The following is a 23787-nucleotide window of genomic DNA, read 5'->3' on the forward strand; positions in this document are numbered from 1 at the left end:
TAAAATAAACAATGTGTGGAATGATCCCTTATTAACACTGTGGTATCTATTTCTTCTACAGCTTATATATTTTTAACTTGTTTTAAGAACATTAGTTTGTTTAAACATGACTTATGCATGTTGTGTTTTGAATAGCAGTGGCTTATGATGATTGGTAAAGGTTTGGGAAGATGTAGGGTGAATTCGTGCAACAGGAGATGAGGTTATGTTAGATCCAGATCCTACCAACCTACTCCTCATACAAGGAATGCTTTGGTTTCTTTCATCAGCCTGTCAGCTAGCTCACTGCTGTTCAGACCAAGTTGTAATTCAGACTTGGCTGGACACCATCTGTTCTCTAAATGTAAAAGGTGTGGTATATTCAGCCTGAATATTTTCACTTGAAGGAGGCATTTTACTGAAGGTGCTCTTGTGCTGTCACGTTGCTTGTCTCTTTGCAGCTTTGCTTTGCTAATCCTTGTCTGGGTGTGCTGAAGGAATGCTGTCTGTGCTTTACCAGTGCTGGGGACATCCCTTGCCTCCTTGGTGCAGGTCAGCTCCACTCCTGCCCCTCTTTGCCGATACAGTATTGATGTTACCACAATAATATTGCACATTTTTCCACAAAGAAAACAAGAGGAGAAGCAGTTTGGTATTTATTTTTCTCTTTGCTATGGTAGCAGTAACCCCTTGGGTATGTCCTACCCTTCCCTTAGACATTTCCTCGGAGCCTTCTGTGGGGCACATGTAGGGAAATGCTTGTCCAGCTTTCAGGAGTCTAAGGATTGCATGTGAAACTTTTACAATGTAGATAGATTGTCTGAGAGGACATAAAGTCACAGTATGTAAAGGTGTTTAGCCTATCCATCATGGCTACAAATTAGGAACCTGCCTGCTCACATCCCTGAGGTATTTTAAATGATTTGAGTATTTTGCCATTGGTTCTTGGGAACTTTTTACACAAACATTGGCATCATTTGAGCAATTATGTATGAAGGAAATTATGGGCAGTGAAACAGTGATAGGGAATATCTGTAAATGTCTGTAGTCTTCTCCAGTTTGCTGTCCCTAGGATGCATCAGATGGAGAAAGCTTTTCCTTAGGCAGAGGTTTGTTGGTGTCTTGGTACTTCTTGTAGTCATCTCTCCTTGTTTGGGTTTTAATTACAAGCCATTCAGACAGAATGTTAAATAATCAAATAAGCCATTTCTTCCCTCTAGATTATACAGAAAAGGAAAGAAACAGTGAAGTGACCCTCTCCCATCCTCTGAGCATTGCTTTGTTTTCTGATAGCTTTTTTGAGCCTGGGAGGCTCATGGCCTGTAGCCTTCCTATTACACCTGACTGACAAGGATCACTTCCCAAATGCCAGCCAGGTACGTTAGCTCAGCACCTTCTGCTTCGCTTGGCTGCAGATAAAAATTGCGTGTGACAGCTCTGCAGTGTGTAAGCCTGGCCATAAAGAATTTCTGGGACTTGGGGAACACCGTCTGCAGTCTTTATGGCAGAGTTTAGGGAACGATAGAAATGTCTCTAAGGAACCTTATATTTTGAGACATGACAAAGGCAAGTGTCTTCTATATACGGATTTTAAATATTGTGGACTGTTTATTCTAGGCACAGCATAAGCAAAGAAGGTTCTGGAAGGCTTTGTCCAGGTCTGGCCTCTGTTCCCACCTGGCAAACAAGCTCAGGGTGCTGTAAGCTTTTTGCTGAGCGCACAGAGCTGTTTGCTGAGGAGAGGATGAAAGTGTCTGCATATGCTCAGATGAGTAATAATAAACATCTCCTGGGAGCAGACTGTGTCAACCTCAGACACTGCTTTTTCAGCTGAAAGTATAAGTTAAGCTGCTTTCAAGTTAAGCTACTTTCAGTTACCATTTAGCATACAAGAGTGGCCAGGTAACTGGTGGACAGGACTTGCTTTGGTTTCCCATTGTCTCTATCAAGATAGGGAGCTTCCAAAAGTCTTGTCCAATATTTGTCTTGAGGAGGCTAACTTTTATCTGTGTAGACATGATACTGGTGATAATAATAAGGCACCTTGCTGTTCTAACCACAAAACATAAAATCTAGAAATAGGTATTTTTGCATTTAGTTCAGTTATAAAACAATAGTGATAGTTGCCTTTGCAAGCAAAAGGATATCCTGCTATTTTTGTCCCCGCAGGTTAAGTTCCTTGGTTTGGAAGAATTTAAAGATATTTCTTCCATTTCCATTAAGGTTTAAAAATAGCATGTAGGCTCTTTCTGAGTTAAGAACTTCATTTTCTCAGTGAGAGAGATACAACTCCTGTCCTTTCAACACATGCGTTCTCTTTTTTCCGTTGGGAATACTGTCCTTAGATAAAGCATCCCTTTGTGTCCCTCCCACTTGCCTTCTCCTTTGATGCCCTGGGGACTGATGCCTTTTAGCTCCCCTCCAGGTTGTGTGGTCTGTCCCAAGCAGCAGCACAGAGCTGTACCAGGAGCTGGCATGGGACTGGTGATGCAGCTCCAGGCTCCAGCCTGCCTCTTCAATTTGTTTTGTTTCCCAAACTTTTATTGGCAGTGTTGGTAATGTAGGGAGGTGCCGAGGGTGCTTTCAAACAGCTGGGGGAGCCTGCATCTCCAAGTCTTGCTTACTGAGTCATTAAGAGGAGGTGCACCAAGTGCCACCACTGCCATCATATATCTAACTTGACTTGTTTTCCAAAGGGAAAGTGGTCTTTGGAAAAGGAAACCATTTCTAAGAGATAGGAGCAGTTAATTATCTGAGGTGGTCTCTAGAACCACAGGATGCCTCTCACCACCAAAGCCCCAAGTGCCTTGATGGTCTTAACAAACATAGTTACTATTTTCTTTTGTTGTTTCAGCTGCAGTGACCAGCTTTTTTCTGGAGTAGGCTAGAGTCAGGCTACTCAAAATACTGTAAAAATATGTCTATGAGCATAAATTACAATGAGTTGGTACTGAAAATGAGAAAACACCTGAAACAGTGGCTTGCTGCTCCCACTCAAATGCTTGCATCTAAAGACAATCATGTTTTCGTTCTGCAGGGAACAAGGGGACACAGCTTCAGCATTTTATGAGCAAAATACTTACAGATTCACCTTAAGAAGTATTAAAAAATACTTATTGGAGAGACTTTAAGGGGACAGTAGGTAAGAAAGTTTTGTGGAATCAAGGGATCAGATTTTTGAGACCTACTGTACAGATGGTCATTGCAGTGGAGAACTGCTCTTGTGTGGAGGTTCTTTGTGCAGAGCAATTTACTAGAGAGGTAATCATCTGTGGCTGGAGTCCTCGTCTGCATGGCAGTGCTACACTTAACTTCCATGCTTACTCTGTTTGGATTTCAGTTATATTATTATTAGATGGAGGCTAATAAGAGAGGCACAATTTTTTTTTCAGCAGCTCAGGATTTGTAAGGAATCCTTCATTAAAACATACCAACAGTCTGTTCCCCCAGGACACAACCCCCTTGGCTACTTTAGTCAAAGAAAGACAAAACAGCAATTTGTTTTTCTTACACGTTTGAACACAAGGAGGCCCGTGTATTTATTTTTAGATTGAGCAAAATAATCCATCTCAGGGTTAGAAAAGCGTGTAAAATCTTTAAAGAATGTTTTATTTCCTGCAGGCACCCACGCAGGAACAGGACAGTACAACCATTGTTTGCTGAGTATTTTGATGTAAAATGCTTAAATTGCCAGGATCATCCAGTGTCAGCTGAAGAAAGCTCATGAGAATGGTTTGATTTGTTTTCAAACCTATGACGAGGGCGGTGACAGGCTGGAGCTGCTGTCTTCGCTTGGAGCTAGGCTGCTGAGTTGAGGTGTGGGCAGAAGCAGAAGAGAAGGTGGTGTGGCATTTTTTTTTAGTGGAATAACTTTGGTGTTGCCTTGGAAAAGAGAGGAGTGGAGTCAAATGAGTTAAGTGTGCGTGTGGAACTGTCCACGGGGAACTTGGCTATGGGCACTGGTTTTGGCTGGAGCTTGGATATTGGCTATAGGTGCTGGTGAAACCCTGGTACCCACAGAGGACCTGAAAGAGCACCCAGAGAAATTATTTTAGAAGGTTCCTGTGGCCTCTGAGACTGTAGATGTAGCTACAATGAAGTCTTGTGACTTCAAGCAAGCAGCATAAACAGAAATGAGAAAATAAATGCATTTATAGTGTAATTTTGAAGACTTTGGCTGGATAAGTCAGAATCCTTCTGTACATTTCTGTGATGTCTTTGCATTGTTTTAGTGTGCATATAGCAAAAATCATAAATAGGTTTGTTTTTCATGAACTAGAGGAGTGAAACTTAACACTGGAAGCAGTGTCAAGCAGATCTACTTTAGCTGTGCTTTGATTTGCTGGAATTATTCCAGTCTCACTTGATTAGGTTGAAGAACTAGGTTGGTGAGAGAGGAGATCCAGGATGTTTTGCTTGTTTCTGCTCATTCTCCATAGCTTACCTCACCCATCTAGCTACCTGAAGCTGGCACAAAACTCAAATAAGTGCATCCCCAAACATGTATTTCTGCTGCAGTGTGTGCTACCTTGTTACTGCTTTCCACAAAGAGAATCTGATATAAGGCTTTTATAAAATTTCAGCTATTTCAATTTTCTTTGTGTTTAATTTTCTTTTTTTCCCCTTTTGTATTATACCTTATGTTTGGGTGGGGGGGGAGTTGTTGTGGTTGTCGTGTTTTTGTTGAAATGGAGTGAGTTTTCTTCTTCTGTGCCAAAAGTGATGTGTCTTGAGGTAATTTCTCCTGTGAAAATTAATCCTAATCTTGGGCAGTCTGCTGAGAAAATTGCCTTCCCTTCTCACGGATTTGTAGTTTTGTGACAGCAGCTTCCTGAATTTCATGGAACAGCTCAAGCTGCTGTTAGAGGGACTCTGCTGCCAAATAGTACCTCTATGTTATTTTACAGTAGTAATGAAACCTCAAACAATATTCCCTGTAATAAAATTTCCTTTAAAATCTGTAGCCATAGTTTATGAAGTCAGTCATTAAGGGACATACTGAGCTCCGTGTGATTTGAGATTTTTAAACAAATGTCTATAAAGGTTTCATGACACTAATGAAAGTCCCATTTGGCTGTATATTTCTGAAATGTTTTTGAGCTTAATAGAAAAATAGCACCAAGGAAAACCTAAATATATGCAAGTATTCCCACACTTGTATATGAGGGAAGTGTGAAGTCAAGGAAGGGATGGTCTCGTCCTTAAAGTACAGTTTGATTTGTAGTGTTTGCACACACTTTAGCCTGATTTGTTATTGACTTAATCCAAAGCTCACAGGCAGCAGCGCAGTTACACTTGTAGACTTTAGCTCAAGCTCCACCTTTTTCCTTTTAAAAACATTAATACTTTTTGCCTGAACTTTAAAAAGGAAACTAATACCCAAATCCCTACAATTTCTTAACATGAAAGAAATCAGAAGACAATCTTGTGTTTACTATATGCCTGCATCTCTCTTACTTGACACAACTTTGATGGTTTTGTTTGCTTTTCATTCTTTTTTCCCCTGTGTAGTCACTTCTCAAGTGGTTTGCAGGGTGTTTTTTATTGCAGCAGCTGCAACAGCATGTTTTCCCAGGTTCACCCAAGTGGCTCAGCCAGACCTGAGAAAGTTGTGTTTTGTTATGAGAGTTGGGTGCTGATAGAGCCTTTGGGCTGGAAATGAAAGTGTGGTTTTATGCCCCAGGGAGCTGTTGTAGTTACTAAGTTTCACCAGGATGTGCTTCAAAACCAAGCTGTTTTCTATTGTTTCCAATCCACTTAGGTACAAGCAATTAAAATACCCCTGATCGATAGTTCAGGGAATACAAGGCCATGGACTAGGTTAGTGCAGATGGGAAAATACAGTGTTGTACATGGACTTTGTGTGCTTTCTAGGGAAAAGAAAATTTGCTGGTAGTAAAGCATACATTGATTGCATGGAAGGTTTTGTGTTTTTTTCATAATATAAATACCCACTTCATAAAAGTTTTTAAATTATTATTTTCACGTTATGCAAATATTTGGTATTATATAAAAGGTGCTACAGATTTGTAAAATGAAAATACTTGCAGGGCTTACGTTCTGTGATATGGAATGTTTAAATAGCCTTGGCAGAGAATCTGCTTGGTGTCTGGTGTTTCTCAAGATGGTGTGTGAAAGCCTTTATGAATTTTTATGTTTATGTATTTGTGTTGATCCACAATACAGTTTGAGCTTCAAGTTTTGGCAGCCTCTTTCAATACATGGCAGAACATTATTGCATCCATCATCAGGATTAGTAGAGGCTTGGTTAAAATACACCTCATCTCTTGTTGGCTGGGTCATATTGGAAATGTGCCCTGTGTGTGTCCATCTCACATCTGTCTTTAGCACAGAGAGGATGGATTTTTAACGGCATAAAAACACAGGTGGGAAATTGCTTTGGAGAGTAAGTTGGCTTGCTATCGCTAGCGTGACTTGTGTGCAAGGAGGAGAGGATATCTAATATGCAAGATCTCCTCTTGCTCTGGCTGACTGAGCACAGATGGGTGAAGTAAGGACAGGATGGTAGGTTTCAGTCTGATTTTTGTCTTGCCTGTTGTTTTCAAACTAAGCCTTCACATAGTGATGTGTGCAGTTTTGTGATCTTCATGGTGTTCAAGTGGCAATGACTGTGCAGTTGACATGAAAAAATAAATTTAAAAACAGATATTGCTATTCAAGTATTATGAAGCATAGTGTTAAATGAGAAGCAGCTGAAAATGTGATTGTTTTGTTTGTTTGGGTTTTTTTAGCATGAGAGCTGGAAACCTTCTCTGCTGATAGTTGCAGGGGCAGAGCTCTCATTAGGAAACAAAGGAAACCTGACAGCAGAATGAAGGACATGGAACTCATAATTGGCTTTTCTCATTGTTGCTGCATTTCTCGCTTGGGTTTTGTTGGTGCTAATAACTCAGCCTGAGATCAGAGCAATAGCTGGCATACTGGAGCTGTACACACACACATTTCAGTTTTAATTAGGAGGAGATACCAGGTAACCCATGTGTGCTGTTCCTCTCCTACACTGCCTGGGTACCTGCAGCACCAGTTTCACTTACGATGGAGATGGAGAAACAAGGGGCTTGTTTATGCACAGGATGTCAGGGGGCAGCTCCAAATGGGATGTGACAGCAGAGGCTTGCAAGTAGCAGGGATAAGCAGTTGGGTGGAAATTACTGAGATGAGAAGGAACAGAAAGGTCTGCGATGCCTTAACGCTTGCCTGAGAGGCAGCCTGTATCCGTTCCAGTTAATGTCTGCTTCCAGACCTTCCATCCTCATCTTTGCACACTCTGTGTGCTCTGACTGCCGCTGGCCTTGTTTGAGCCCACACATCTCAGTGGTGTCGCACAGTGGCTTCTGAAATAATGCATGGCCAACTCTCTCGGGGAGGTGATTTTTTTGACATCTTGCTTGAAACTACTCTGCCACAGCCTCCTGATGAGGCAAGCTATTTAAAGACCAGGGAGAAAGCTTCAGCCCCCTACTTCCACACATGAGAGCCATACGGTCCTTCAGCTCCACTTGGCACATGTGACAGGGTGGGATGAAAATATGTGCTGTAATTTTTAATGGAATATCTTTTAAAAAATAAATAACCTTAGAATCTCTCTAACCCAATCTTCATTATCATAGCCAGTGGGGCATCTCTTTTGTGCCTGGTGGTTCCTTAGGCAATTTGGTTTGGGTTTGTTTTTTAGTTTATTGTCTTGATTTCCTCATTAATTCCCTAACAGAGCAGTGCAAGGCTCGGGGCATCAGCAGAGCTATGTGTTCATGAAAGTGTGTGGATTTTGGAACTGCTCGTGAGGAGAGAACGTGGAAGTATTTCTGAGAGTTTCCTCACACTCTTGCTATGCAGTGGGAATTGAGTGCCTGCACAGATTTTAAATTGTTTTCTAAATTAAGAGCTGCCTCTCTTCTTTTGTGGGTATGTGCACCTGTGCATTTCTGCATGCCTGTTGTTGTAAAGTCAGACTAATTCCTGAAGTAACTTCTAGGGCTTCTTACATTTGTGTAGATGTTTGAAATTATTTTGGCCTGAAGTCCTGTGCAGTTCATGATCAAAGTAGTAATGAAACCTTCAGTGACTGTTTTCCCTTTTTTACTTTTAAATCAGTATTCTTATTAATATTATCAGTAATTAAATTAGTATTATTGCTGCAGGAACTAGCTGCTATTGAAGCATAACATCAGTTTGTATGGGAACACTGGGTCTAGAAAACCAAACTAAATCTAGCAAGCCAACAATTCTGGATGTTTCACGATTGTGCTTGACCTTGACCATCAGCGTTTTGCAAGTGATGTTTGGAGGTGCCTGTGCCATTCCCAAACTGAAAGAGTGTGGATGTGGTATAAGGAAATCCAAGCTGGGGATTGTAGTCAGACAACAGTGTCAGACAGCAAATATGCACCAGGCTTAACTGGAGTTGTCTGTGGGGAGCATGTTACAGCGTTCCCGGGAAAGGCTGTAAAGTGCTAGCAGGGACAGACAGCAGTGTGGAATATTTAGTCTCCCACACCCACAGTCTTCAGTGGAGCTGAGTTCCTTTCGGGGATTTCTTTGGTTTTATGACTTTGTAACTCTTCCTGCAGTAGCATCGTATTTCTCCTTTCCCCTAAACTCTTCTCTTGAAGCTGGCAAGGACATCCCTTCATGCTGGGTGGTAATTGTGGTTTAATGGTGGTTTAGTGGTTTAACAAGCTGAAACACAGCCAAGATGTGACTTGAAGGAAAAACAAACAACAAACAAAAGGGGAAAAATACTCATGATGCAGAAAAGCCCAGCTCCTTCAGGCACTGGATTCATAGCTTTGTAAAAGATGAAGTGTCCTCGGTCACTGGAACTGGGATGGAGGGAAAGGGGGTGTGCCCCACAGGTTTGGGGTGCAGTCACAATCCTACCTGAGAGCAGAACCCCCTGTGCAGTCAGCTGACTCTGACCAGTGTGGTTTTGACCCTGTGCATGTCCCAGACAATCTGTGATTGTAATCTCTAGAGCAATAATCTCACCATGTATTTGATAATGGTGTTCTAAAAAACCCAACAAAAACAGAGGTCCTTATGCCGCCGATGCAAACCTGTGTGGCGCTCGTTCAGTGCTGTGTGTTTGTTTGTTTTCCTTTAAATTTTGTGCCATGAGAAAGAAAGTGGTTTCTGCTGAGCCCCTGGACCTGTGAAAAACCAGTCACTGAACCCTTGGGGGTTATGATAAATCCTCCTGACAACTGAACTATAAATACTCTGTGTATGTAAACCTGTATCAATGTCAAAGTCTTTTCGGGCTAATCAAAAGGAACTCTGGGAAGGGGGATGTGTGTTGTTTGGCAAGGATAAGAGAGATCCAGACTGGCTGTTACAGATATTCTCTTATTCTAAGGTTAATTGCATTCCACTTTTGTCATCACTTATCACCTCATAAAACTCAAGTTTCTGAAATGGGTGAAGTAAACTGATTTTAATTTGTTGCAATGAATCCATTATAGAGAGAGTTTTGAAATACTTTTTCCAGGCAGGACCTTAATTTCTTACCATTTTTGTGCGAAGTTTTTTCCTGTGGTGCTATCATGGAATATCTCAGGAGTTTCTGAAGCATTTTGCACAGGGTGATGCAAGTGAATATGTCTGCTGTTCACCACTTACTGAATTAAGAAGCAAATTAGGCTGAGCTATCAGATTAAGCCTGCTGAGAAGGAAAAGAGGAAAAGGGGTGCCTTTTTTGGCATGGTGAGTTATGAAGCATTCCAGTCTCTTGCCATGTGGTACTTCCTTGCTGTTTGCTCTCCCTGTCCCCTCCTCCTGTCTGATGTAGGACACATCTGCAGGCCTTGCTTTCATTCATGTGATAATCTGGCCCTGCCTCTGCTTTCGTTTGTTTGGGTGAGTAAGGTCAGAAGCAGCTTTCCATATGTGGTTTTCTGAAGAAATTCAAGGCTTTGTCAAATGAGCACTGCCTCAATGAGAGCTTTATGTAGACTCAGACAAATGAGGTTGCAAGGAAAAAGCATTCCTCATCTCCTGTTCTCCTTTCAATGTAAATAATGCAGCATGTGGGAAACAGATGAGGGGACTTCCTGTGAAAGGGCCAGGGATGACAATTTTGGACTTTACCGAAATGCTTGCTTGAATTGCTCTTTACATTTTTTTCTGGGGAAGGAAGGTCCTTCTGGTTGGGCACTGTAGCTCACGGTCTGCGTCCTTGAATGTGAATAAAGACCTCCTGGCCTTTCCCTTTCAGCAATTACTCCAATGACTGGACACTCCCATAGAATTTCTTGTTTATAGACAAGAAAACTGCTCTGGCATGCATTTTGCTTGTTACAGCTACTCAGCTCTTTGGTTATTTTCTGTTTCCACCTCCTTTAATGACATCAGTTAGGAAAGGATGTGTAAATGACAGATGCTTTCGAAACACATGCCTTGTTAGTAGGTGAGAAGCTGATCTGTGGAAGTGGTGTTCCCCAGGGCTCAGGCCCAGCAGTGTTTGGAAGCACACATGCACTCCAAGAAGGGATATGTTAGAAGACCCTGCCATTAAAATTTGGGACTGGGGTTTTATAGTATCAGGTGCTTGACTGTCAGATCTCATCAGGCCAGCTGTGTCAGCTCAGCAGCTTTAGATAAATTACTGGTAGTATCAGTAGAATGTTTGTTCCTTTATCAGGTACTTTACCAGGTCTACCACGTCTTCATCTCACTATCAGGAGGATAGTTTAACTTTGGGATTGATGAGTCAGACTGGTTTCAGCTTTATTCAACACCAGAAGTGCTGTGATGCTCCCTTTTCCATTTAACACCTGTAACTTTGCAAGTACCATTTTCCACTGGTGGAATTGTTCAAGTCGTTTTACCCCATTCCAGGCAGAGCGTCCTGGCAGTATCTCCAGTCACCTCTGCCAAGGACTTGAAAACAAGTGGTATTTTAGAAGTGCTTTATTAACTGCCCTTCTGATGGGGATTTTAATCCTTACTAGCATTTTATTACTAATGGACTCATATGAAATTTACTGAGTTGTTGGTAAGCAAATGTTCCCTGAGTGCGTGCTTTTCTCATGTCAGTTGGTAAAAAACCCAAACAAACTCATGCTGCTTCCATCTTTCTTGTTACAGCAAACCAACCCCATTGATGTGCAGTCCATTGAAGAAATTTTGAGGGTAGGTACTCTTAAGTAATATATCTCTGTGTTTGCTTAGATTTAGCATGCCTTAAGGTAATTAAGGTAATTGGGGAAAAAATACCTCTCTGCTTCTGTTCACTCAGCAGATGTATCTGTCACTAGTTTTGGGGTGTGCTGAGGAGAAATAAGGATAAGAGTCAGACTCAAATACAGCTGGAGTTGTAAGATCAGTCTTTCTATCAGTACATAAGTGTAACACAGTCTGGTGCAGTTCAAGACTGACAAGTCATCTGAGACAGCCAGAGCTACTCCTGCATCAAGTCAGGGGGTTGCCATTCCCAAGTGCCCTTCCTCCAAAGGCTCTGGACGTACTGCCTTGTGTCCATGTTGCCAGCCCCAGCAGTGTGGCCCTAAGCAGGAGCACACCTGTATGCTTCCCACCTGCCTGTGCATGGCACTGCAGCAGCTCCCTCACTGTAATTCCAGTCCACTCATGCAGAGCAAAGCCACGTCTGATGCTGTAACCTTGTCTCAGAACTGACTCTGCGAGCAGTGCACAGGCTTCAAGTGGCTGTGGCTGAGTCCGTATTACCCCTTCTCTGTGCACAGTGTGAAAATGCCGTGGGATTCCCAAGCTAGTGGTGGTGATCTTGAAGAGATGGTTCTTTGATGTGAAGTGCTGTTCTGCGATGCTGAAGTCCTGGTGGAACAGTTTGGTTTCTGGAGTTCACTTCCCTTGCTGTTGCTTGGGGCTGCGAAATCCTGATGCCTCAACTGCTCTCCAGAAGCTGCTGTTGGAGCAGTGTTTTAGCTGGATGGGAGCTGTGCACAGGTGCCCTGTGCTGGTTGGGGTTGCAGGATGAGGACTCCTCCTGGAAGTCTGGTATCCTTTTGTTTTTCACCAGGCATATCCTGTGTTCTTGCATATCACTAATTTTGTAGCAACCATGGGAAAACATGCCCAAGTGCATGAAGAGGTATACCCAAATGAACCTCTGTGCCTATCAGCAAAAATCCTGATAGCTGCTTCTCTCAATGACTTTCCAGGAAATGACCCGCTCTTGGCCACCTCCCCTGACAGCTCTTAATACACCTACTAAAGCAGAGCCTTCCAAATTTCCATTCCCAGCAAAGGTAAGACACCCTCTTTCTGCCAGGACTTTTGAAAAACTAGAAGAGAGCTTTCTGCCTCTTGCATGTGTTTCCATCTGATTTTGTCCCCCTTCTATAAATAAGGGCTGTTAGGAGGTATTACCTTCAGAAGTAGTCAGATAAATTAAAGCACAGTGGGGATGAATAAAAAGTGCTTCAGCAACTTAGACATTTGTTGTAATTGTGGACTTTAAATACAGCTACTTTTCTGAGACATTTTAGGTGTCTCTGCTGAAGCACAAAATACATTTTATCTTCTTGTCAACAGAAATGTTTGCTGAATGTGTTAAAAAGAAGTGTTTGGCAGCTCTTATAAAATTTTAAAAATATTCCTTCAAGAATGCACATACCCCTAATGTGGTAACAACCCGGTTTTGGTGACAGTAGCACATTATCATTTCTGTCCATGCTAAACTATGTCAGGCCAGCTTAGACTATTGGCTACTTTGGCAAGCTAGTTGAAATTTTATTACAGTATCACAGTAAAGTGGCACATGAAAAACAAATCATCAGTACTCTGCTTTTACAAGAGAGCTCATTTATTTTACTCTCAATTTGCACTTTGTCCTTTTTTTCTAGGAATTGCAACCTGAAGGATCTATAGCAAAGGATCGGAGTAAGTAGATACCCAAAGGAAACACATAATATGTGTGTTGACAGATAGTGTTGTGTGTTATACATGACATGTCAAATGTTTAAGAGGTGTGGTTTCCTCTGCTTTGTTGAACAGTGATGAATTTAGAAATGGCATAAGATTATGTTCATTAGCTAGACATTAAGCCAGCTGTTCATCAGAAGAGAAACAGTATTTCATTAGGAAACCCCATTTGGAATGATGAGTAATCCGAATGACAATTATGTCCTAGAAGAAAGAGACCATAGGGTAAAATAGGCTACAAAGGAGGCAAATAAATCCAGCCTATTTATTTTTTATTTCCAGAGCAATATGGAGCACCTTCAGAAACACTGGCAGGTTCTCAGCCAAGAACATCGTAAGTAACCAGGCCCTGTTCACATCTCTACTATGCAGTTAATTAAAAGAACCTGGAAATAACTAAATTTTGGGTTACTCAATGTTTCTAAAGATCAGGGTTTTATCAATCTGATTTTTCTTAGAAAACTTCCAATGCAGGGAATTTTCACCAAAAGAAACATTATTGTTTCTATTATTGATGGAATCATAGAATCATTTAGGTTGGAAAAGACCTTTGAGATCATCCAGTCCAATTCTTAACCTACCAATGCCAAGTCCACTAAACCTTTTCATGATTACAATGACTTTGTTAAATCCAAAACAAAACTGAAGAAAAAAACCCAATTATTAATGCAGCAGATTAGTGATTTTATTCCTTTAATCTGTGGCTATTTAACATCATGATTTTATGTTCTTCAACCTACAATAATGCATCCAACTGACATAAATTACAAAGGATCCAAACTGAATCTGATTGATCCTGGATATTGTTTTGAAGCCTGGGAGGGCTAGTAAACCTACACCTACAAGAACTGAAAAAAACAGGGCTGAAATTTTAAAGCAAAATAAAATAAAAAATTGGTAGATAAAATAACTTGCTGTTGTCCTTGCTGGTGAAAGTGGTTACCAGTTAATTAGGTTAATTACAGAAGTTTTTTGAAAGCAGTTTTGTGTGGGCTGACAGTAATCTTTCAGGATTAACTTGGCCAAATGCAGCATTACTAGGCTCTGAGCCCTGAGTAACAAACAGAAATCTTTCTGTATCTGGAAGGCTCAGTGGTCCATGTGCAAGGCACTTTCTGAACCATCAAATTTAAATGTCTGTCAGTTCATATGATACATAAAGATCTTGTTAGTCCATGATATATTGTTACATGGAAGGCTGCAAACTACAGACTACAAAGCTTACTCCACTTATTTGCCCTTTCCTTATCACAAATCATTTAATTAAAAACCAAGCAAAACTGGGCTAGTCACAAATAAGAGCAAAAGCATGTCTCCGTCTTGGTTGAGATTGAAGAATTTTTCACTCAAGCTCTGTAGGGTCTGTTAAGCATCCCTTTTCCCACTGTTCCAGCATAATGCAGAGGAGCCCTCACTTACTGGGAGCGTGGGATAGCGTCTTGCCAAGCAGTCAGCAACTCCCTTAATCGCTTCCTTATTTTGCTTCACTTTCATCCACTCCAGTTTGCTCCACCTCAATAACATCTGGAAATTTTCATTGCTCTACTAAAACTAGTAGTTCCAACTGCTCCAGGCTGTGCCTTCCTCCCCAGCTATCCTATGACAATCATCATTATTTCAGTTCTCAGCTGCTTGTAAAAATCCCTTTAGTCAGTTTCCTGGGCAGCAGAGAAAAAGAAGAGACTTTTCATGCAGCCAAGAATTGGTAAAGACTCCTTCCTTAGCCCACAGGGCCAGAATTGTAAATTTGGCATGGTATGGAGTTCTGTCCTTAGCCATGATCCCCTCTCTACTCAGCATCCTTGCAGGCATTTCAGAGCCACTGCTCATCTGCAAGGGATGTGTGAGCCCATGGTCAGCAAAGGCAGTGAAAGCAGGAGGAACAGGGTGGCCTGGATTTGTGTCCAAGTGAAGTTTGCCCGAAGACTTCCTCTACATCTTTCCCTTGAAGTGATGCATCCCTTCCTTTTTTGTGTTTGTTTTCTCTGGCACAACAGGCCTGGCTTTCTGTGTTGTTCAAAGCACACGTGACTGTCTGAAAATTCAGCTGCCTGGAGTAGCTTGTGTTGCAAAGTGTAGCTGGCTGAAAACAAACAGTGATTGTGCTGGTTAATTAGAAGTTGAAATCCCAGGGCATCTGTGTGCCCAAATTAAGCATTCAGCTTTTCAGAGCGTGCAGGGATTTCCCAGATGGATTTCATTCTTGAATGCAGTCCTGAAGTTTGCACCTGGCAGTGCTGGAATGGAAGCAGCCCTGCTTTTAAAAGGGGAGGTGCCAGCTCATTCTTGGTGATGCATCTTTAACCTGGCTAGCAGAGAGGAACCAGCCTGTGATTTCAGTGAGGTTGTTTGGCAAGTGATATTTAGCAAATAATTTTAGTGCTGCTTCTCTCACTGAAAGAACTCCTTTTAAATAGCTTTAGGAAGATTAATGGTGTGTATATAAGCTGCAAATGAACAGGTCCTGCAAATGAAACCTTGGCATCTAGTAATTCCTGAGCTAACTGGAGCATTAAAATTATTAAGGAAGATTTATTTTCTTTAACTAGGCTATTTAACGATTTGTCAAAACCTTATTTTGGGAAAGCTGGCTTTTTCTACCCTTGCAGAAGTATGACTTGAAGTTTTAGTCTTCTTCCTTGATCCCAAATGGGCCATAAGTAGTTGTAGTGTTCTTTTATGCTAATGAATTTTATTTACCAGCAGCTCAGGTGGAAAAGGTAGTCCTTTTTATTACAAACAGTTAAATCAGTTTTAATGACATCTATCTAGGTAGTGTCTTTGCATGTCCCTGTCCACAGCAGGGGTTTGAAACTAAATGATCTCTAATGTCTCTTCCAACCCAAACCATTCTATGATTCTTACCTCTAAAGGAAATAACTCTTTAGTCCACAATTCTTAAAGCAGAACAAAACAAAACCTAACAAAAAACCCAAACCCACCCCAAAACTGAACTTAAAACCTTTCAGCATCCTGCTTTAGCATCCTTGAAAGTTTCTTCACTACCACCTTTAAAGGACTCCTTCCCCGTAATAGTTGTAAAAGAAAATAAAAAAGGAATCAGTGGGATACCAGTAGAAAAAACTGCCAAACTGCCCAGAAGTGTGGAGAGTGCCTGTACTGTCACTGTTCTTTTTTCATTTCTGTGCCTCATCTGTCTGACAGTGAGCTTGAGCTCTGGCCCACAAGCAGAGCTGGCTCATGCAGGGTTGCTGCAGGCTGTGAGCTGTTTGCCTTCTGTAGGAAATTTGAGGCTCTCCTTTTCCAAGGTGGTGTCTCATAGTGTTTCCCTTCAGTGTTTACTCTAAATGAAGAGGCAAGAGGTGATTTCCAGTGAGAAGGTGTGTGAGGAAATGAGGCAGTGGAGGGTAGATCACAGGGGAATGGCAGTCAAAATGCCTGAACAAAGAAAGCAGCGACTTTTTCCAACTTTCTCCCCCTTTTTCCAGGGTAATGTGGTTCACTGGGGAGTGTTTATAGTTGTTTTCTTGCTATAAAACATGTTGTCGTGAGGGGTCAGAGTCCTATTTTTCTTTTTTGGCCAAAAGAAAAATTTCTCACGAAAGGGCTTGGTTTGAAATGAGGTTGAAATAAGCAGAGTTTTGACATGATGGATTAAATTCCCTGTTTCAGCTCCCAAGCTTTTGATCCCATTTTTGGAAGGACACTTGAATAATCCTCTGGGTTGAGGAGTCAATTGCCAGCTAGTTTCAAGATTTGAATAACTATACTTTTGAATAGCCAAGTTTTACCTGCCTATTTTTCAATTCCTTTTGGGATGGCTGCAAGATTGCCAGAGACGGGGATAACAATCTGGGAGAGCTTTGGGTCTCTCTCCTTCCCTTCCAGCCTTTTAAGAACCTTGGCAAAATACTGAAATTGCAAACAGTAATTACCACCTACTGCAGGCACAGGTCTAAATTATGCTTTTGGAAATGTTTTTGGGCAGCCTGCTCTCTTCTCTAGCAGTAGTGAAACAGAGCTCAAGCCTCTTCACTTGTAAACTGCTCTGAGTACCTGAACTGCTCAACAGTACTGCTGGGATGTGCAGGAACGTGGAATTCATTGAGTAGAGAAGAGATGGGAGATAGGCTTTACCTTGGCATTGATTTACACGTGTGAGGTAGGAGACTTGAGCAGCAAATCGAGAACCCCTGGGACAGAAGTAGTACTCACAGCCCCTGAGAGTGTGTGAACGTGCACAGCTCCTGATACTCTCTGTCCCTTGGGGAGCCAGTGCAGGCTGATAGCATGAGAGTCTTTTACTGTACCAGTTAAAAAAAAAAAAAAAAGAAAGCAAACCATTTTAACCATTAATTTCAGGTAATGACAGGGCTTAGTAGATTGAACATGCCAAATGTTCAGAAAGGATGGGGGAAGTTGATTTGTTTTGGCAAGTACAAACCAAATCTTTTTCAGTGCCTGCTGCTTCAAAATGTGTCTGCTTTGGCTGATATTTATCTTCTGGTTGTCTTTCAGAATGCTCCAGGACGACCTGCAGCTCAGTGATAGTGAAGAGAGTGGTGATGACCAAGTCGGTTTTAGCTGTTTTATACACTAGGCACACAGACTTCCCTTTAAACACCACCACTTGTTGCATTGTTCTGAGTTCTGAGCTAACCTTTCCTCCCCCTCTCCTCTTTGTCTTTGTGAACAAAACAGGTTGTTGAAAAGTCACCTTCTTCAGTTGCTCCTCCAAGGTACAGGTTTGTTCCCAAACTACTAGCTAGACCACATAGGGAGAAAAAACTGATTTTTATATTTGGGGTAGGAGGGTAAGGGTTCCTGGTTCCTCTTGTAGCTACAGACTTTGGTTTCTGGCTGCTCCTGAAAGTCAGCTTTAGTTGTGTGGGGTTTTCCTATGAGCCAGAATTGTATTTCCTCAACTGCTCCGTTCTCTTCTCCTCCTCCCCTCCACCAGTGTGTCTGTAGATCACACTGCAGCTAATGGGATTTTCAGCTGTAGTGGTGATGGGTGAGATCTGAGTCCAGTTTTAGCTCAGAAGCCAAGTGGGTAAAGAACAGGAAGGGGTTAGGAAGACTCACTGAGGCTGTTTCAGCTCCTCTTGAAAAGGAAGCTGATTGTAAGCAGTTCCTGCCATGTATTGTTAGTCAGAAGCAATATTCAAGGTAGACCGAGCAGCCACATGCCAGCATTTGAGGAAGAAAGATGGAAAAGCTCGAAAGTTTTCTTATAGGAGAGCACTGACATAAATATTTTTTTTTTTGCTTGATAAGTACATTCTTCAAGCACAAGAGTGGTCTACAAAGTCAGACTTGCAGAGGAACACACCAATACTTGGCATGATCTCTGTCTCTGCAAACTCTTAAAGTTGGAGTGTTCAGCAAGGGGCTTGCCTCCAACTCATACAAATATGTTGATATTGATGTGGGAAACCAAAGTAGAAAAAATAAATTCAAATGTCTACATTTTAATTTTGTAAGCCCATTTCAAAAGAAAAACACTGTGCATAAAAGGGACATACCTCAATTCCATCCACTTCATTGTCAGTGTGGAGAAAAACACTTTTTTGTTGTTACAGCAGGGTGTTGCAAGAAATGCTGCTGCCTGATGTGGCTATTAATGAAGTGGGTACAGCAGCATGACCAAGTAATACAGATGAAGTGAAAACTTAAGGGGGAGAACAGAGAAAACAGAAACCATCCTGAAATATATGTTCCTGACTTGTTCACTTTTATTGGAAGTTTTTTATTTTGAGAGTTGGGTCTTTCAGGAAAGCAATGGGCAGTTTCAGTGCTTTTTAAACTTTGGTTGGCAAAATGCAGCTCCACATTGTAGCAGTGACATCCTGCCTACATATTTGACTGGGTAGAAATTGAAAGTTTTATTATTTCCATCAATTTTGTGTTCTGGTGCTTTATTTTTTAAGTATGCCAATGTATTTCTCTGGCCTTCTCCCCTCATCTCAGTGCCAAAGCATGTGGTTTCAGGTTTTTTTTTTTTGAATACTGCCCTGTCAACGTAATAAGTAAGTAACCTTCGGACATGCTGCTTTCTAATTTTATCTCATGGTGGCCTTGCAGTTCCTTACAGTCTCAGCCCAAGAGTGTGGCATCAGCACATTCCAGCAGCTCGGAGTCAGGGAGCACCAGTGACTCAGACAGTTCCTCAGACTCGGAGACAGAGAGCCACTCGAGTGACAGTGAAGCAAATGACCCTCCAAGAGCACCAGCACCTGAGGTGAATGCAAATAAAAGGCAGAGGCTGCTTACACAGCCCCTTGTCTCACACTCTGCTGTCTCAATGCAGTCAGGGCAGGAGACCTGAAACACTCATTGTTCAGGTGTCTCCTTGACATCTTTGCTGCATCACTTGACTTTTCTTGCCCTTTGTTTCCCTTCTGGTTTGTTAACCTTAGTTACCCTTAGTACCAACATAATTAGACTTTCAGATGCCCAACCTGGAAGTGCTCCCCCATGTCCTTTGGCGTAGTTGTCTAGCTCTCCTGTAGGAATCAGTGCCTTCACTGGGGAGACAAGAGAAGGCGCAGCTGGAAAGCACAGTGGGGCTGTGTGGGGCCCACTCTGCCTGTTCAGGATGTCTGGGTGCCTTTATGGTAGCGTCAGGGTGAGACCAGTTTCCTGATAATTTAAGAGGAGCTGCTGCCTCCTGGCAGCTCCTGTGGCAGGGAGACAGATTCAGCTTCTCCCAGGTTGCAGCTGAAGGGATTAGACCTGCAGGAAGGGCTGGAATAAGCTTAGTTTTTCTGCTATTCAATTTGGCTGGCACTGGCATTTCTGAGGCTTTTACTGAGGAAAGCATACAAACAGAACTTGGTGCCTTCAGCTCTCATAATTGTGAGACCATGCATTTTTTAAAAAACCTGCTGCACAGCTGCTCATGTCCCATGCTTTCAAACAGTTCTTCCAGCTTGCAAAACATTCTCAGGCCACTGGGAAGTACATGGCTGTGTCTGCAGACCACAGCTGATGCAGAACAATCCACTGGCAGTTTTGAGGTACTCTTACAAAGCCCTTTGTAATTTATTTTTCCTCCCCTGCCTCCACTCTAACTCTCTTCCTTTTTGCCTTAGAGGTGCATGAACAGGGAGAAACCAAAAACAAGCTTTGAGACAGCCTATCTTTCCATCTCACTCTGATACCCTGCCCTCTAGCAGTTCAGTTACAGACTGGCCGTGGCAATATGGTGTCTTTGAAGGAAGATGTTACTACTTCTCTTTTACTAAATTCTGCCTTGTTTGTCCTGAAAATACTAATGAAGTCCTACCTACTTGCCACTGACCTTTCTGTCCTTTTTTTATTCAGCCAACTATTCATCCTTGATGCTCTGGAGCAAGTTGGTGCACATGGCCTGTTTGTTTTTAGTCAGTTCTTCACAGGCAAAAGCAAACACTTTGAAACCTCTAGGCAATAGTCCCTGGGCTCTGGAAAGCTGTGTTAGGATGGAAACAGCCCATAAAGACATCAGTCTTGAATCCTCCCTTTCTCTTTTTGTCTGCAGCCTGAGCCACCGACTTCTAATAAGTGGCAGCTCGACAACTGGCTGACCAAGGTGAACCCACCGGCAGTGCCAGCAGAGAGCCTCAGTGACGTTGCCCGTGGGGATGGACGTGAGGAGGGCAAGAAGCAGGAGCAGGGCAGCGGCAGCAGCAATTCCTGCCAGCAGCACGCTGAGCTGAGGGAGCCTCCTCACAAGAGCCAGGTGGCCAGGGCTCCTCAGGAGGCTCCTCTTCCCACTAAACGCAGCTGCCAGAAGCCTCCTGCACACGCCAAGGAGCCCTCGCCCAGGCAGACTGTGGGGATCAAAAGGCCCAGCAAGCCCCTGGTGCATGAGGGGCCCAAGAGAGGCCTGAAGGTGGAGAGTGAGCCTGGTCCTTTGGAGGTCACAGACCAGTCTTTCAGGGACAAGCCAAAAGTAAAAAAAACAGTGAAGACAAAATCCAATGACAGAAAAGACCTGAAACCAGGACTTCAAGAGCCCTCTGAGAAAAAAAAGGACAAGGGCTCCCACCAAGCCAATGCCAAACCCTTCTTAGACCCCAGGCTCATGGGAGATGCCCAGGCACATGATGCTCTCAGTCCCCTTCCTCAGGGCCAGGGCACAACCCCCATCAGGACCAGCAGCCACAGGCCTCAGGATTTGCACAAGGAGAAACTGCCCTTTCCTCTCGGGGAGAAGTTGCTCTCACCAGTGAGGGATCCCCCACCCCGTGAGTGCCTCGTGGTGAAAATAGATCTCTGTCACCTGGACAAAGTCCCTCAGCCCCCCAACAAAAACGGGCACCAGAGGAAAGCAGAGACCAAGGACCTTCCTGGTGCGAGGAAGCAGGACTTGAAGAGGAAAGCCACGGACACTCCTGAGGAGTCCCTTGGAAAGAAGAGGGTGAGAAGTGGAGTGGGAGCTGGGCTTTACAAGGGCCAATGTGGTGTTTGAAATGCCTGTGTGGACATCCCACTTCATAGGTTGGGAGTAGAGCCATTATCTTACTATAAAGCTGTTATCAAGGGGAATGTAAATCAAAATTGTCTGCATATGTTTTTTATTGGTCACAAATCCCTCCTGAGCAAACAAAAAGCCCTGTAAGCTGTCTAACATGCTTTGGTGTTTTAGAATATATTTTTGCTCTGGTTTTTTGAAATCCTGGTTTTCTCAGATGATAAAACCAGTTGTAACAGTCGCTTTCCCTTGAATTACAAGACATCCCCTTATTTAACTGAGGTGATTGTTGCTCACATGTGTTTTTTGAAAAGCTGACTCCCAAAGGGGACTATGAATATACCTCCAGCCAGCTGGGTCAGCTGCACAAAGAGTTGGCTGCAGGCCTTGTGGGGATTGGGTATTCCCTCTGGATATTTCAGCCTCTGACTCCCTATTTGGTCCTCCTAACACAGCAGGTGGCTCAGCATGGGTGGGTGAGTAACCTCGGTTTGTGTTTCATTTAGTTTTGCCATTTTATGAATTTACTGTAGTTGTGAGGGAGAATTGAGAAGAGCAGGGAAATTGTGAAGAAACTTGGGAGACCGCAGAAGTTCCTGCTCTTGCAGAGCAGTGGGAGAAAGAGAAACAAGCAGTCGATCTGTCTCATTTTTTCCTGTTCTCTAAGAGACAGAAGGGGAGCTATTTGATGTTAGACATGTCTTCCCTTGCAATCTCAGTGCCTGACTGCAGGGATGCCCCCCTCAGAGCCTCACTGTCAGTTCTGTCAGTGCACCACGACCCTTGGGGCCCCATGGCAGCCAGCTGGGTCAGGTACCACGGTCAGACATCTTTTGTGGCAGTGTGGAACCTGAAAAGCAGTGTAAGGATGTGATCTCAGTGCTGGAGCTTTGTCCTGAGCACCCTGCCAGGGGCAGACTCTGTGTCACAGCACACCCTTGTGAGTGACACAAAGCTGGCTGTGTCCCAGACGTGAGTACAGACTGGGAGAAGAGCTCACTGAGGGCATGCTGGCGGAGAAGGACCTGGAGGTTCCACTAGATGAGAGGCTGGACACGACCCAGCAGTGTGTGCTTGCAGCCCAGAAAGCCAAACGTGTTCTGGGCTGCATCCAAAGGTGTGTGGTCAGGGGCCTGAGGGAGGGGATTCTGTCCCTCTACTCTGCTCTGGTGAGACCCCACCTGCAGTGCTGCATCAGCTCTGGGGTCCCTGGATTACTGGTGCTTTAAAACTTCACCTATATCAGCATTTTGGTGATTAAAACTAAACCCCTTGCACATCTGGAGTGTGATGTAACTCACATGCAAGTGCCTTGCTTTTCATTACTGTTAGCAGCAACAGATTTAGGAGTTCCATCCCTGCCACTACAAATCAATTAATCTATCCAAGCAAAATTAGATAAAATGTCATTTTAGGTTACTTGTCAATGAGCTTGCAAACCATATCTTCTGTGCTGTGGGTTTACAATTTGTTGGTTCCAATAAGGTATTTTTTCTTTTTTTAGCCAGAATCAATCAAGCTTAGCTGTGTTGGTCTGTGTTGGTTATGTGAACTTTGAAAACATAAGTAATTTTATTTTTCCTTTTTTTTTCCTTTCTATTAGAGAGGAAAGAAGGAGGAGACTGATAGGAAGAAAATGAAATCAGAAAAAGAAACAAAATCATTGCAGTCTTCAGCTAACCAGGACTCCAGTAAATTGAAGTGAGTATCCAGTGGTGGAATGGCAGAAGGATGTATAAATCCAACTCTTTCCTAAACAGCTTAGATCAAGGAACTGTATCTCCTGTCCTTATACACATGAGTTTGCTTCTAACATAATGTTCCTTTTAAAACCTAATCTACAGCAGATTTACATACTGGAAGCAACCAGTCCAGAAAGCAGCTGTGTAGGTGTGGGTAGGTAAGGGCAGGGAGCATTTCCCTTCTCCAAAGTCATCCTGTTGTCTTTGTCTGGTTTTCCTAAGTGACCCAATGGGCACAAAACCAATGTGCCTTTTGAGTCCTGACTGTCTGGAATTTCAGGTGGCCTTTGTGACCAGGAATTTCTCCTTTTTCCCGGTGTGGCATTTGCAGTGCTTCTGGTAGCTCTGCTGGAGCTTCCCCTGTAATTTGCATACCAGAGCACTGCCAGCATTCTGGCTAGGCCTTTGCTCAAGTGAGTGCTTCCAAGAGCCTGTTTCCAACTGGGCAGCGTTCCAGAGACGGGAGACTCATGCCTCAGTCATGGGCTACTGCATTTGATTCCTGCTTGCTTGTGGCTTGAATTTGAGGTGTTGGCTTGGATTGGTGTGTAGTGTTGAGGTTTGTGTCCTGACAATAGGAGTAAACTGCTTTTCTGAAGAGAAAACACTGATGCAGTCTGGAAGCACTGAGGACTTGGGACTGACACTTAATTGCATGAAGGGATATTTGAACTGTGGTAGTAATGCAAGAGCTTTAATTCTGGGGCTTATTCCTCCCTTTTT

The 23787-nt window shown here is 42.9% G+C and overlaps 1 protein-coding gene across 7 annotated transcripts in view; it reads left to right on the forward strand.

Moving 5' to 3' along the window:
* Positions 1-23787, forward strand: part of LOC111928825 (ALF transcription elongation factor 1) — a 75614-nt gene that overhangs the window by 31558 nt on the left and 20269 nt on the right. For 4 of the 7 annotated variants that reach the window (XM_023926263.2, XM_086889301.1, XM_086889302.1 and 1 more), the window contains 9 exons: positions 11086-11130; positions 12141-12227; positions 12825-12861; positions 13186-13237; positions 17383-17437; positions 17566-17603; positions 18949-19105; positions 20387-21268; positions 22926-23023. In XM_023926263.2, coding sequence (XP_023782031.2) covers positions 11086-11130; positions 12141-12227; positions 12825-12861; positions 13186-13237; positions 17383-17437; positions 17566-17603; positions 18949-19105; positions 20387-21268; positions 22926-23023 — 1451 coding nt within the window. Of the gene's footprint in view, positions 1-11085; positions 11131-12140; positions 12228-12824; positions 12862-13185; positions 13238-17382; positions 17438-17565; positions 17610-18948; positions 19106-20386; positions 21269-22925; positions 23024-23787 lie in introns of all 7 variants that reach the window. The other 3 variants (XM_023926265.2, XM_023926262.2, XM_023926264.2) reach the window with 1 other exon arrangement.

Source organism: Cyanistes caeruleus, chromosome 5 (assembly GCF_971803275.1).
Source record: "Cyanistes caeruleus chromosome 5, bCyaCae1.hap1.1, whole genome shotgun sequence".
Taxonomy (NCBI): Eukaryota; Metazoa; Chordata; class Aves; order Passeriformes; family Paridae; genus Cyanistes; species Cyanistes caeruleus.